We start from the raw sequence: 13,432 nt of genomic DNA, 5'->3' as shown, positions 1-13,432 counted from the left end.
TCTTAAATTTTTTTTTTGACAGGCAGAGTGGACAGTGAGAAAGACAGAGACAGAAAAGTCTTCCTTTGCCGTTGGTTCACCCTCCAATGGCCGCCGCGGCCGGCGTGCTGCGGCTGGAGCACCGCGCTGATCCGAAGCCAGGAGCCAGGTGCTTCTCCTGGTCTCCCATGGGGTGCAGGGCCCAAGCACTTGGACCATCCTTCACTGCACTCCCGGGCGACAGCAGAGAGCTGGCCTGGAAGAGGGGCAACCGGGACAGAATCCGGCACCCTGACCGGGACTAGAACCTGGTGTGCCAGCGCCGCAAGGCAGAGGATTAGCTTATTGAGCCACGGCGCTGGCCTCTCTCAAATTTTCTGCAAGAGTTTGCATAGAAATCCTTAGCTGTTCGAATCCTACTCTAGGCCTACAGTTTTTTTTATGGGAAGGTTATTAACTAAATATGTAATCACTTTTATATAGGGCTATTCAGATTATTTTTTTTTTTTTGAGTATGACAATTTTTGTCTTTTTAAGGAATTCATCATTTTCACCTAAAATGTCGAATTTATTTATATAAAATCTTTCATAATATTCTCTATTATCCTTTTAATATCTGTAGGATCTGTACTGTTAACTCGCTCACCCCAGATATGGATAATTTTTGTCTTCTTTCTCCTGATGAGTCTTAGGTAGAATTTGTTTTATTCATCTTTTTATTTTCTTCTGCTGCCATTGTTTTTGAATTAATTGGTTTCTGCTTTGATAGTTATTTCCTTTCTCCTGTTTACTTTGTGTTAAATCTGCTATTCTTTTAGTTCCGTAGGGTGAAAGCTTAGACTTAGCTGATTTTCTAATACAGGTATTTAGTGCTATCAATTTCCTGGAATGACACTTGAGCAGCATCCCACTAACTGAAATGTTGCCAGGAGCCAGGAGCTTCTTCCGGGTCTCCCACATAGGTGCAGGGCCCCAAGGACTTGGGCCATCTTCCACTGCTTTCCCAGGCCATAGCAGAGAGCTGGATTGGAAGAGGAGCAGCCGGGACTAGAACTGGCGGCCACATGGGATGCCGGCACTTCAGGCCAGGGCGTTAACCCGCTGTGCCACAGCGCCGGCCCTCTGTTACTAATTTCTAATTTAATTTATCTGTAGTCATGGGAAATATGTCATATAACTTTAGCCTTTAAAATGCACTGTGACTTAGTTTTATAGCCTAGAATGTGATATATCTTGGTAAATGTTCCCAGAATTCTTCAAAAGAATGTGTAGGTGTGTTCTGCTGTTGTTGAGTGTTCTATAAATGTTAATCAGGTCAAGTTGGTTGATGGTATCCTTCTGGTCTAACTAGAAAGTTGATTTTCTGCCTACCTGTTCTATCAGTTATTGAGAGTAGAGTATTGATGTTTCTGACCATAATTGTGGCCATGACTTTTTTTGCCTTCTTTCAGATTAATCACACATTTCTAGTGATGCTATTTTGTTTTTATGGTGCTATCTATACTCCGTTTTCTTGGACTGACACAGAGCCATAACTTTATCTATATGGTATATTTATATTAAGATTCCTTTCAACCCCCCTCTCCCCAGCTAACTGACCATTCTTTGATGCCTAATTCAGTCAGGTATAGAATTTTCTACCTTTTTTTATCTACAAACTCTGTTGACTAAGTGATTTAAGTCTCCTCATGTAAGTTAACCAACAAATATTAGTTCAGACTTGAGTACCATGTCGAGAAACAGACCACTCAGATCTTGCTACCAAGCTCATGGTGAGTCATCACCAGGTCCATTTGTTATGACTGCTTGACTACTCATGAAAAAACATCCTTGGGCCAATGCTGTGGCACAGTAGGTTAAGCCTCTGCCTGCGGTGCCGGCATCCCATATTGGTGCTGTTTCTAGTCCTGGCTGTTCCTCTTCTGATCCAGCTCTCTGCTATTGCCTGGGAAAACAGGAGAAGATGGCCCAGATGCTTGGGCCCCTGCACCTGCGTGGGAGACCTGGAAGAAGCTCCTGGCTCCAGATTGGTGCAGCTCCTGCGCTTTTGGCCAGCTGGGGAGTGAACCAGCAGATGGAAGATCTTTCTCTCTGTCTCTCCCGCTCACTGTCTCTAACACTACCTCTCAAATAAATAAATAAAATCTTAAAAAAAAAATTCCTCTGAACATCCTTAACTACAGGCTAAGGTAATGAACACAAAACTATTTGGACTGTGCCAGGGCCACCAGGACAGGTCTCTCGAGAAATTTCATTTATCTTACTGCTTCTCTAATGGCAGCACTAAAAGGGAATGATACTTGGCCACCACCACAGAAACCTGGATGTACTTGGCTACGGTGCCCCTCCTAAGTCACAAAGTCCGTCTATACATTATTACATTACTTACAGCAGTATTTGAGTGAATTTAGCAGAAGAGAACAAGGTGACAGTGTTTCATGTTAATGGTGCTTTCTATTCCATGTTGAATAAATACAAATACTGGGGGCAGGGTCTGTCACAGCAGTTCAAATGCTGGTTGGCACACCTGCAACCCATACCCCCGCTCCTCCATCTCCGATGCAGCTTCTTGCTGAAATGCACCTTGGGGAGGTAGCAGATGATGGCTCAACATGGTTTCCTGCCACTCACTTGGGAAACCTAGATTGCGTTCCTGGCTCCTGGCTCTGGCCTGGCCTATCACAGCTACTGGAGGCACTGGGGGCGGGGGTAATGTGCTGTGGTGGTGAATCAGCAGATGGAAGATCTGGCTTTCTCAAATAAAGTTAAAATAAGTAAATAAAAATTTAAACAATACAAACACTTATTCAGTCATGTTTTTGGAAGGCTTCTAAAGAAATAGTATAAACTTCATTACATAGGAAAACAGAGCAAGATAAGGAGGAACAGGGATGCCACAGGGTGGAGCTGCATTTCAAACAGGAGCTGGGTGCGAAGTGGCATCTGAGCTAAGACTTGAAGATGACAGGGAATAAGCCAAGTCACGAGCTGTTCCAGGCCAAGGGAACAGCCAGACGCAAAGGCCAAAAGGCAGGAGCATGGCTGGAGCAGAGGAGGCAAAGACATGGATGCCGGGAAGAACAGGAGGCCAGAGACCACTGAGTCATGGGCCTGATCATCGGCGACAGGGGTTGGCATTTATTTTTCTGTAACAGGCAGAGTATAAGTATTTTAGGCTTTCCAGACTATATAAGGTCTCTTTCACATATATTCTGCTTTGATACATGAAACCACCTGTAAAGAGCCTTCCATGCATCCAGACACAATCCATCCACAGAACTTCCTTGAGGCCTAGGTCGTTACTCTAAGGGAGGCGTTTATAAAGAATCACTGGGGCCGGCACTGTGGCTTAACAGGCTAATCCTCCGCCTTGCAGTGCTGGTACACCGGGTTCTAGTCCCGGTTGGGGCGCCGGATTCTATCCCGGTTGCCCCTCTTCCAGGCCAGCTCTCTGCTATGGCCCGGGAAGGCAGTGGTGGATGGCCCAAGTCCTTGGGCCCTGCACCCGCATGGGAGACCAGGAGAAGCACCTGGCTCCTGGCTTCGGATCAGCACGATGAGCCAGCCGCAGCAGCCATTGGAGGGTGAACCAACGGCAACAGACCAAGACCAAGTATTCTTTTGAGCTTCTGAAGAAAGTTCCCACGGCCTTTTCATACAGTCCAGCATATTTCCTGATAAAACTATTCGTACACTTTTTAAATGAGACACTGTTTTAAAAAATTTCATTCTCAAGTTGGTTTCATTTAGCATTAGGGAAGTTATATTCTATTCATTTATTTAGATACTATAATAAACTATCATTTTCCACTGATTCTGTGTTGTAAACATTTATGAACATATCAATACTATAATTTTCTCTAAGAGAGCTGAATTTGTCATTTCTTTTTTTTTTTTCCCCCTAAGATTTACTTTATTCATTTGAAAGGCACGGCTACAGAAAAGGAGAGATGGACAGAGATCTTCCATCCACTGGCTCACTTCGCCATGGCTGGGTCTGGGCCAGACTAAAGCCAGAAGCCAGAAGATTCTCCCTGGACTCTCAGTGGGTGCAGAGGCCCAAGCACTTGGGCTGTCTTCTGCTGTTTTCCCAGGCACATTAGTGGGGATATGGATTGGAAGTGGAGCAGTCGGGAATCAAACGTCAATAATGGATGCTGACATTGCAGGCAGTGGCTTATACCTGCTACACCATAACACCTACCCCAGTATTTGTCATTTCTAAGCCATTTTTTAATGTACTGGCCAGAATTTCAAAAACAAAGCTAAATATAACAGGTCACAGCATGCACCTTAGTTTAACAGGACTATCTAACATCAGTTTTCCAGTATGATACTGACATTAATGTCAGTTTTTTTTTTTTTTTTTTTTTTTTTTTACAGGCAGAGTGGACAGTGAGAGAGAGAGACAGGGAGAAAGGTCTTCCTTTTTGCCGTTGGTTCACCCTCCAATGGCCGCCGCAGCTGGCGCGCTGCGGCCGGCGCACCGCACTGATCCGATGGCAGGAGCCAGGTGCTTCTCCTGGTCTCCTATGGGTTGCAGGACCCAAGCACTTGGGCCATCCTCCACTGCACTCCCTGGCCACAGCAGAGAGCTGGCCTGGAAGAGGGGCAACCGGGACAGAATCCGGCGCCCCGACTGGGACTAGAACCCGGTGTACCAGCGCTGCAAGGCGGAGGATTAGCCTATTGAGCCGCGGCGCCAGCAATCAACGTCATTTTTAATGGTTTTAAATTCAGTGACTTGATTTTCATCTTCTCACTGTTTTCAGAACTTGGGTCCCTTCTCCTTCTCCACTGCATTAATTGATATTTCCTTTAGAGTCCTGATAAGAAAGGGAATCAGGGGGCCAGCACCCGAGTAGGAGACCTGGAAGAAGCTCCGAGCTCTTGGCTTCAGATTGCCGCACCTCCAGCCGTTGCAGCCACCTGGGGAGTGAACTAGTGGATGGAAGATCTCTCTCTCTCTCTCTGCCTCTGCCTCTATGTAACTCTTTCAAATAAATAATAAACAAATAATAATAAATAAATCTTTTAAAAAAGTGAACCAGAAATTTTAGATTCATCAAAGTAGTTTGCAAGGACTGCTCTTCAGAGTTGCCCTTCCTTTAAGCAAAGATTATTTTTTCCTAAATTTAACAATTTTTTCTTTGCTTTGTTTTTCCAAATAGCAGGAGGTTTGGAGCAGCAGTTCTCAAGCTCGGCTCCACTGACATTTTTGGTCAGGTAATTCTCTGTTGCATGTAGAGCAGCGACTACAGCCTGAACTGACTGGGCGACAGCAGCATTGCTCCCTAATGTTACAACCAAAAATGTCTCCTGTCATTCCAGGGGACACCTTGGAGGGCAAAATCATCCCGGGTAGATGATAAGTAGACAAGGATTTCATCAGATCCCAGGAAGGCCTTCCGCCACTTCAGAACTCAGCCCTATGCCAGCTTCCTGGATCACTGCCACACAGACCTTTCATGAATCATCAGAGTAGATTTCCAAGTGTGGATCCGGGGTTCCTTGAGACATCTTTGAAGGGTCTGTGAGGTCAAGGATAACTTTCTGTTGATACTAGCACATTATTTTCCTCTCCCCAACTGGATTGCTATTTGCCAGCATTCACGGTGCTGGCACCCTGGCATGATTCGGGGTGGTGATACCAAACTGAACCAGCAGCCACTGTGTACCAAGATTTAAAAAAAAAAAAAAAAAAAAAAAAGCCAGTTTCAATTAATAATGCCCATGAAGAAGCAGAAGTTATTAATTTCATTAAATTCTGACCTTTGAATATGCATACACTGGGTGTGACAAACAGGAAGTATATACCAAGTTCAGTCAAATTCTTACTGAATGTGGCTGATTGGCTGTCTTATGGAAAAGCACTTATATGATTGTTTCAGGTGAGATAAACTAGCTGTTTTTATAGGACACCAATTATTCAGAACTGAGTATTTAGCAGTTTTCTCAAAAATGAATGAAGTGGGGCAGGCAGTAGGGCAGTGGTTATGATGCCTATATGACACAGTTGGAATGCTAGGTTCAACCCCTGGCTTTGGCCCCTGACTCCAACTGCCTGCTCAGACAGACCCCAGGAAGCAGGGCGGGTGGCTCAAGTAGTAGTTGGGTTCCTGACACCAACCCCTGGCTTTGGCCCCTGCTCATACAGACCCCAGGAAGCGGGGGGGTGGCTCAAGTAGTAGTTGGGTTCCTGACACCAACCCCTGGCTTGAGCCTAACCCAGCCACAGCAGCCCTAGCTATTCTGGGCATTTGAATGAGCAGATGGGAGATCTCTCTGTCTTTCTCTTTGCCTCAGAAATAAAATAAATACTTGAAAAGGCTTATTTTATGTTACCAAATGTAATCTACATATCTTACTATATAGGTATGCAAAAAACTAGAATTTCCACAGAAAATCTAAAGGTAGAATTATAAAAACTTTTACAGACTGTGTATTACTTCCAATAAAATAAAAGAAAACACATCTTTATGCCATAAGTACGAATTTCCCTGCCTCATCAGAACACAGGCAGGGGCCGGTGGTGTGGCTCAGAAGGTTAAGCCTTTGCCTGCAGTGCCAGCATCCCATATGGGCACCAGTTTGAGTCCCAGTTACTTCACTTCTGATCCAGCTCCCTGTTCATGTGTCTAGGAAAGCAGTGGAAGATAGCCCAAGTGCCTGGGCCCCTGCACCCATGTAGGAAGCCAAGTAGAAGCTACTGGCTCCTTGCTTCGGCCTGGCCTGGCCCTGGTCATTGTGGCCATCAGGGGAGTGAACAAGCAGATGGTAGATCGGTAGATCTCTCGATCTCTCTCTCTCCCCCTCTGTTTCCCTCCCTCCATCCTTCTATCTCTGCCTTTCAAATAAATAAATCTTAAACAACAACAACAACACACCAGAACACATGCAAACCACAGTCTTAGACTTAAAAAGATAATAGTGAAGCAGTCTAACCTTCATCTCAAGACAGAAAACAATCTTCTACATAAAAGGGTGGGAGATTTATTCTAATCAGAGATTCATTCAACAAACAACAAGCTATCCAGGCCATGGAAGCAAGTACCATGGCAGGCACAGGTATGTCAGAAATGACACACTGGTCAAAGGGCTCATGGTCTAGAGTAAGAGACCAAAATACAGCACCAACAAAAACAGGGAGAAGACAGCAGCAGTTTTGGCATTTTCCTAACAGATTCCCAAAATGGTGAGGATCTGTTTCAAGGTGCAGGGCTGGGACAGAAGATATCCCAGTCAGGCTGGGATAGGGAAATGTAGGAAATGTAGGAGAGAGTATGGAAACATGAATGGGGTTTTGGTGGAAATGGGCTATGGGGCATAAGACGCCAAGCAGACGCAACAAGACAAAGGCACTAACACAAGGCATCTGGTATTTAACTTGGCGGTGATTACTGTGGCCTACAGAATGCCGGAGGGAGGGGCTATAATTCACCAGATCACAAAGGGCCTTGTGTGCTCGGACAGGAGTCTGCTCTGAGGGGCTAAGGCAGGGATGCAGTATAGGAAGTACAAGAAGGTGACTGCCAAGCACCCTCAGGAAGATGACCAAGGTCTTCTTCAAAATGGAAACAAAGTCAGAATCAATTCATGACCTTCTAGGAAGTGGAAAACACATATTTGGTGAAAAGCATCGTTTGAGGGACAAGGGACAAGAAGAGATTGGGGTGAAAGTCAGGTTCCAGACCATGGCGACTGGGTGGATGAGGTACTTGGCATAGAAAGGGAGAACCTGAGAGAAACTCTGGAGAAGATGCTCGCAGGGAGGAGGCAGGCAGAAAAGCCGACTTCAAAAACAAATAAAATAGACACAACTGGAAGAAGTCTACAAAGCTCAGATGAAAAACTGAGAAAAAATGTGGGAATATATTTGTGAGATGAAGTACAGGAGGGAACGAATGTTCCAGCAGCAGCAAATGCCACTTTAGAACCGCATTTTAGAAACCCCAAATAAACTCAAATCTGGACTTAATGATGTCAAAAATCACCTCGTAATCACTACATCCATTCCTAATGAAAAGACTCCGGGAAGTGCAGCCAGACACATACCTTCTCTGCCTTTTTGTCAGAGATGTCCTGCTTCTCCAGCACGGCCATGCTCTCCTTCAGGTTCTTCACAATGTCTGCTGGCGACTTGTGAGACTTCCCGAACGGGAACGGCATGGCGGCAGTGACAGAGGCCTGTGCGGCGCTCTGCCTGCGTGACCTGCAACAGAGCATGCAGCTCCCGTGAGACAAGAGTGGGGGCAACCAACAGAAGACAGCCAGTGCTTCCAAAGCCATTTTTGTAAGACTCTGAAAACCAGTAGGAACTGGGCAGCCCACTAAGGTAAGACGCGATCATACAGTGATGTCTCCGAAGGACAGGGCATTCTGCACCTCTCAAATCCCCCAACACCAGGTGAGGATTCTGCTCTTGCTGCTCCCGCTCACAGGGCAGCCACTGTGCCTGCCCCAATGCTGAGTGCTTTAGTTCATCATCTCATGGACTCCTTCCAACAATTCCTGAGGGACACGACTGCTCCCATTTACAGGGGAGGTTGAGCAAGGCTGAGAATGTAGCTCAATGTACTAAGCACAACGAGCTCAGATCTGTCCAGATCCCGAGCATCCTTAGTCCCCACCGTGTACCTCCCCATCAGTAAGTATCTCTGTTTTACAGCTGAGGAAAACTGTAGCCAAGTTACCTAAGCAGCTTGGCCATACAACATTTAGCAACAGGCCTGTTCCATAGGTCTCTCCACATGCTCCTCCCCCAGCTCACAATGCTCCCCCTAAATACTCCAGTGGGCCACTGTCACAGGCAGCACACACCCTCCTCCTATTCAGCCAGTCTCAGGTCTCAGAGCTAGAGACAGTGCTTTGGACAAATCTACTAGATCCTCAACTTCCTTATGTGATAGTTTCAATACACAGTCTTTCAGCTGAACTGGATAAACCCATGAGAACAATGAACTTCTAGAAGTTTTTAATTTTTTGTGGGTAGCAGAAAACATTTCAGCAACATAAACTACAATACTGCATTATGCAAAAGGAAGACATACGATTATACTACACTACAAAGATACCATGAAAAAATAAAGTGAACCAGACAGACAATGGAAGGACTTAAGAACAGGCCAGAAGTTAAAATTTCTTTTATTAAATAAAGAAGTTAAACTCACAGGCATTAAACAACTCCATATCAGATACCAAAAGATAACACTTTTCAGAAGAATGTTCAGCATCATTTAGATCAGTGATCTCCTTTATTTTGGACAGTGAGAGAGAGAGAGACAGAGAGAAAGGTCTTCCTTTTCCATTGGTTCACCCCACAATGGCCGCTGCGGCCGGCGCACTGTGCTGATCCAAAGTCAGGAGCCAGGTGCTTCTCCTGGTCTCCCATGTAGATACAGGGCCCAAGGACCTGGGCCATCCTCCACTGCACTCCCAGGCCACAGCAGAGAGCTGGACTGGAAGAGGAGCAACCGGGACAGAATCCGGCGCCCTGACTGGGACTAGAACTTGGGGTGCCGGTGCCGCAGGCGGAGGATTAGCCTATTGAGCTGCGGCACCAGCCAAGCTCTCGTTTTTTAACTGTACCAGATGTCTTCTCCTGAAGTCCCCACACCAAAGGAAGACGAGATAGGTCTCAGATGTCCTAACCCTACAGAACTCTCTACTTCATAACTCCCAGGATTTCCTTTGAGCTTTGCTAAAGACTTCATTTGAAGGAAGAACCTGAAATTTTTCCCTTAAGGTTTGAGATACAGTGACTTACATTATCTGTTTACAAACAATAAATATTTAGTGCAAAAACCATGCAAGTGAATGCCAAAGTCAAGTCTATAATTAAATTATAATTAAGCAAGTATATTATTTCTCAACATGATTTTATATGATCTGTTCTGATCAATCTCTATCCCCAAACATTATCTATACCACTTCCTATAATCCTTTTTGAATCAATTTAAAACCAAAGTGTTTGGGGCCGGCACTGTGGCATAGAGGGTAAAGCGACTGCCTGCAACGCTGGCATCCTATATGGGTACCGGCTGCTCCACTTCCAATCTGGCTCTCTGCTATGGCCTGGGAAAGCAGTAGAAGATGGCCAAGGGCCTAGGGCCCCTGCGACCCTGTGGGAGACCTGGAAGAGGCTCCTGGATCTTGGCTTCAAATTGGCCCAGCTCTGGCCATTGCAGCCATTTGGGGAGAGAACCAGCGGATGGAAGACATTCTCTGTCTCTCTGTAATGCTTGACTTTCAAGTAAAATAAATAAATCCTTAAAAAAAGAAAAACAAATTAAAAAAAAAAAAAACCCACATCTTCATTCACCAAAGAGAAATAGCCTAATACATGTCCTCAGTTACTGGTTCTCAAAATTTAAGTATGCTTAAATCCACTGTTCAGTATCTTTTCTGTGATGAGAATTTGGAGTGGCTGAAGGAGAGTCACCCCAAACCAGCTGTTGCATTATCTGATGAAGTCCTTTCCCCTCTGCGACGGCACACCACAGCAGTGATGCTGTGCACGGCACTGCTGGGTGCCGGTGGCACTGGCATTTTGCAGGAAGTGTTACGGTGCTACGCAACAGGGACAGTTTCAGTTCTGACTCAACAGTGGAAGAGTGACTTTCCAGGGTAAAAGAGGCTTAAAAAGTCCTACCACACACCAGGGCTGCTCACAACAGAAAGAGTACAGCTGCCAAAGAGAAACACAGATAAACACTTCTGCGAGGGGAGAGGAACACGGCACAATTATTCTGCTTAGTGCATCAGGTAGCTAAGACTCAACAGAACACATACTTGTAAACTAAAAGACTTTACAGTTAGTAACAAGAACCCGAAATAAGAAGTGGGCATTCCTCAGGAGGATCCAATCACATGTGTAAAATGACTCGTGACATGGTCATAGTCTCCCCTCCCTCACAAATTTTTTACATGTACATTCTTTAATGATTTAGATTTTAAAACAGTTAAGTAATTGACTGGGGGCAGGCATTCAGTGCAGCAGTTAAGAAGCCCCCTGCGGTGCCCATATCCCATACTGGAGTGTCGGGTTTTAGGTCCTGACTCTTCTGATCCCAGTCTCCTAATGCACACTCTGGGAGGCACGCAGGTGATGGGTTAAGTACTTGGGTCCCTGCCACCCTGGCTGTTGTGGGCATCTGGGGAGGAGGATTTCTGTCTCTCTGCCTTTCTTTTCTTTTTTTTTTTTTTTTTTTTTTTAAGATTTATTTTATTTTATTTGAAAGGCCGAGTTACAGAGAGGCAGAGGCAGAGGCAGAGAGAGACAGAGAGAGATAGAGACAGAGACAGAGACAGAGACAAAGAGAGAGAGGTCTTCCACCCACTGGTTCACTCCCAGATGACCACAATGGCCGAAGCTGCACCAATCCAAAGCCAGGAGCCTCCTCTGGGTCTCCCACATGGGTGCAGGGACCCAAGGACTTGAGCCACCTTCTACTGCTTTACCAGGCCATAGCAAGAGCTGGATCAGAAGTGGAGCAGCCGGGACTTGAACCAGCGCCCATATGGGATACCAGCACTGCAGGCGGCAGCTTTACCTACTACGCCACAGTGGCGGTCTTTCTGCCTTTCAACTAAAATAAAAATAAATATAAATGTTTTTTTAAAAAAGAGCAAGAACAATCACATTTCAAAAAATAATTTAGGAAAATTACATAGTTCTTATTTTAAAAAGTATGAGTGAAGTAATTCTCAACATATCCTCCTGTTTCCTTCTAAATGCCGACTCACTTCTTTTTTTTTTTTATTTAATGAACATAAATTTCCAAAGTACAGCTTATGGATTACAATAGCTTCCCACCCCCATAACTTCCCTTCCACCCACAACACTCCCACACTCCCCTCTCCCACCCCTTCTCCTCTTCCATTCATATCAAGATTAATTTTCAATTATCTTTATATACAGAAGATCAATTTAGCATATTTTAAGTAAAGATTTCAACAGTTTGCACCCACACAGAAACACAAAGTGTAAAATACTATTTGAGTACTAGTTATAGCATTAATTAAACACCTAAGAATAATTGCGTATTAATTATAGAGTTCAACCAATAGTTTTAAGTAGAACATAAAAAATACTAAAAGGGTAAAGTATTAAGCTCTTTTTTTTGTTATAGTTATTATTATTTTTATTTAATAAATGTGAATTTACAAAGTGCAACTTTTGTATTGTTGTGGCTTCCCCCCCGCCAACCTCCCTCCCTCCCGTGGCCCTCCTCTCTCTCACTCCCTCTCCCATCCCGCCCTTCATCAAGTTTCATTTTCAATTACCTTCATATACTGAAGATCAACTTAGTATATACTAAGCAAGGATTTCAACAGGCTGTACTCACACAACCGCACAAGGTATAGGGTATTAGTAGTGTTTTTAAGTTTCATAGTAAAACACATTAAGGACAGAGATCCTACGTGGGGAGCATGTTCCCAGTGACTCCGGTTGTTGATTTAACAATTGGCACTCTTATTTATGACGTCAGAAATCACCCGAGACTCTTGCTATGAGCTGTCTAGGCTATGGAAGTATCTTGAGTTCACCGACTCTGAACTTGTTTAGTTAAGGCCGTGTCACAGTGGAGGTTCCTTCCTCCCTTCAGAGAAAGGCGCCTCTCTCCTTGATGGCCTGTTCCTTCTGCTGGGGTCTTGTTCACCAGGGTCTTTCATTTAGATTGTTTTTTGCCACCGTGTCATGCCTTTCCATGACTGTGAGACTCTCATGGACCTTTTAGCCAGATCCGAATGTCCCAAGGGTTGATTCTGAGGCAAGAGTGCTGTTTTGGGCGTTTGCCATTCTATGCCGACTCGCTTCTTAACATAATACCTCCGTTTAAGATTGCAGTGGGCACAAAAAAGAAATAACGTTCCCCAAACTGCTACATCAGAGAATTCTGTTTCTTATGTCTAGGTTTGCTAAGTATTAAATATATCAATGTTGTCTGTCAGTTAGTGATCCAACTTTTTAAAAACATTTATTTACTTATATAAAGGGAACAAATATCATGTATTTCATATTGTGACCCAACCTTTACAACAATTAACTGAAAATACAGAAAAGTTTAAAATTCAAGAAGTGTGATGTGATGACCAAGTAGACAGTCAGCAAATGTACCAACGACAGTGCTAAAAGAATGAGTCACGCTTTAAGTAATAAAGTTCTTAGACTAATGTACATGGCGCTACTAAGTATTTAAGTATTGATTTCAGTTACTGAATTTACAGTGAGTATAATAAAATTAAAGCATCTACTGACACAAAAACATCTGTCTCAATGCACTGTCTCACAAGCAGCACAATGAAATCACAGATGTGTCCCAGAAGCATGTTCACTGAGGACGTGGAGAAAGAAACCAAAAGTCTATGGAACAGGAAAAGGGTGGGGATCTAATTTTGTTGTGGTAGTGGTTGGGAGCCTTTCTGGTACCTAACTGCCTCCTTCATTTAT

At 44.4% G+C, this 13,432-nt stretch overlaps 1 protein-coding gene across 1 annotated transcript in view; it reads right to left on the bottom strand.

The window, feature by feature from the left end:
- The window catches only part of CAB39 (calcium binding protein 39), a 93,657-nt gene that overhangs the window by 41,314 nt on the left and 38,911 nt on the right, over positions 1–13,432 (bottom strand). The window contains exon 2 of the mRNA XM_062193374.1: positions 8,035–8,191. Within this exon, the coding sequence (XP_062049358.1) occupies positions 8,035–8,148 (114 nt within the window). The 5' untranslated portion in view covers positions 8,149–8,191. The remainder of the gene's footprint in view (positions 1–8,034; positions 8,192–13,432) is intronic.

The sequence above is a fragment of the Lepus europaeus genome, chromosome 1 (genome assembly GCF_033115175.1).
Source record: "Lepus europaeus isolate LE1 chromosome 1, mLepTim1.pri, whole genome shotgun sequence".
NCBI classification, from domain to species: Eukaryota; Metazoa; Chordata; class Mammalia; order Lagomorpha; family Leporidae; genus Lepus; species Lepus europaeus.
Note: the sequence above shows the minus strand (reverse complement) of the source record. Positions and strands in the feature narration are given on the sequence as shown.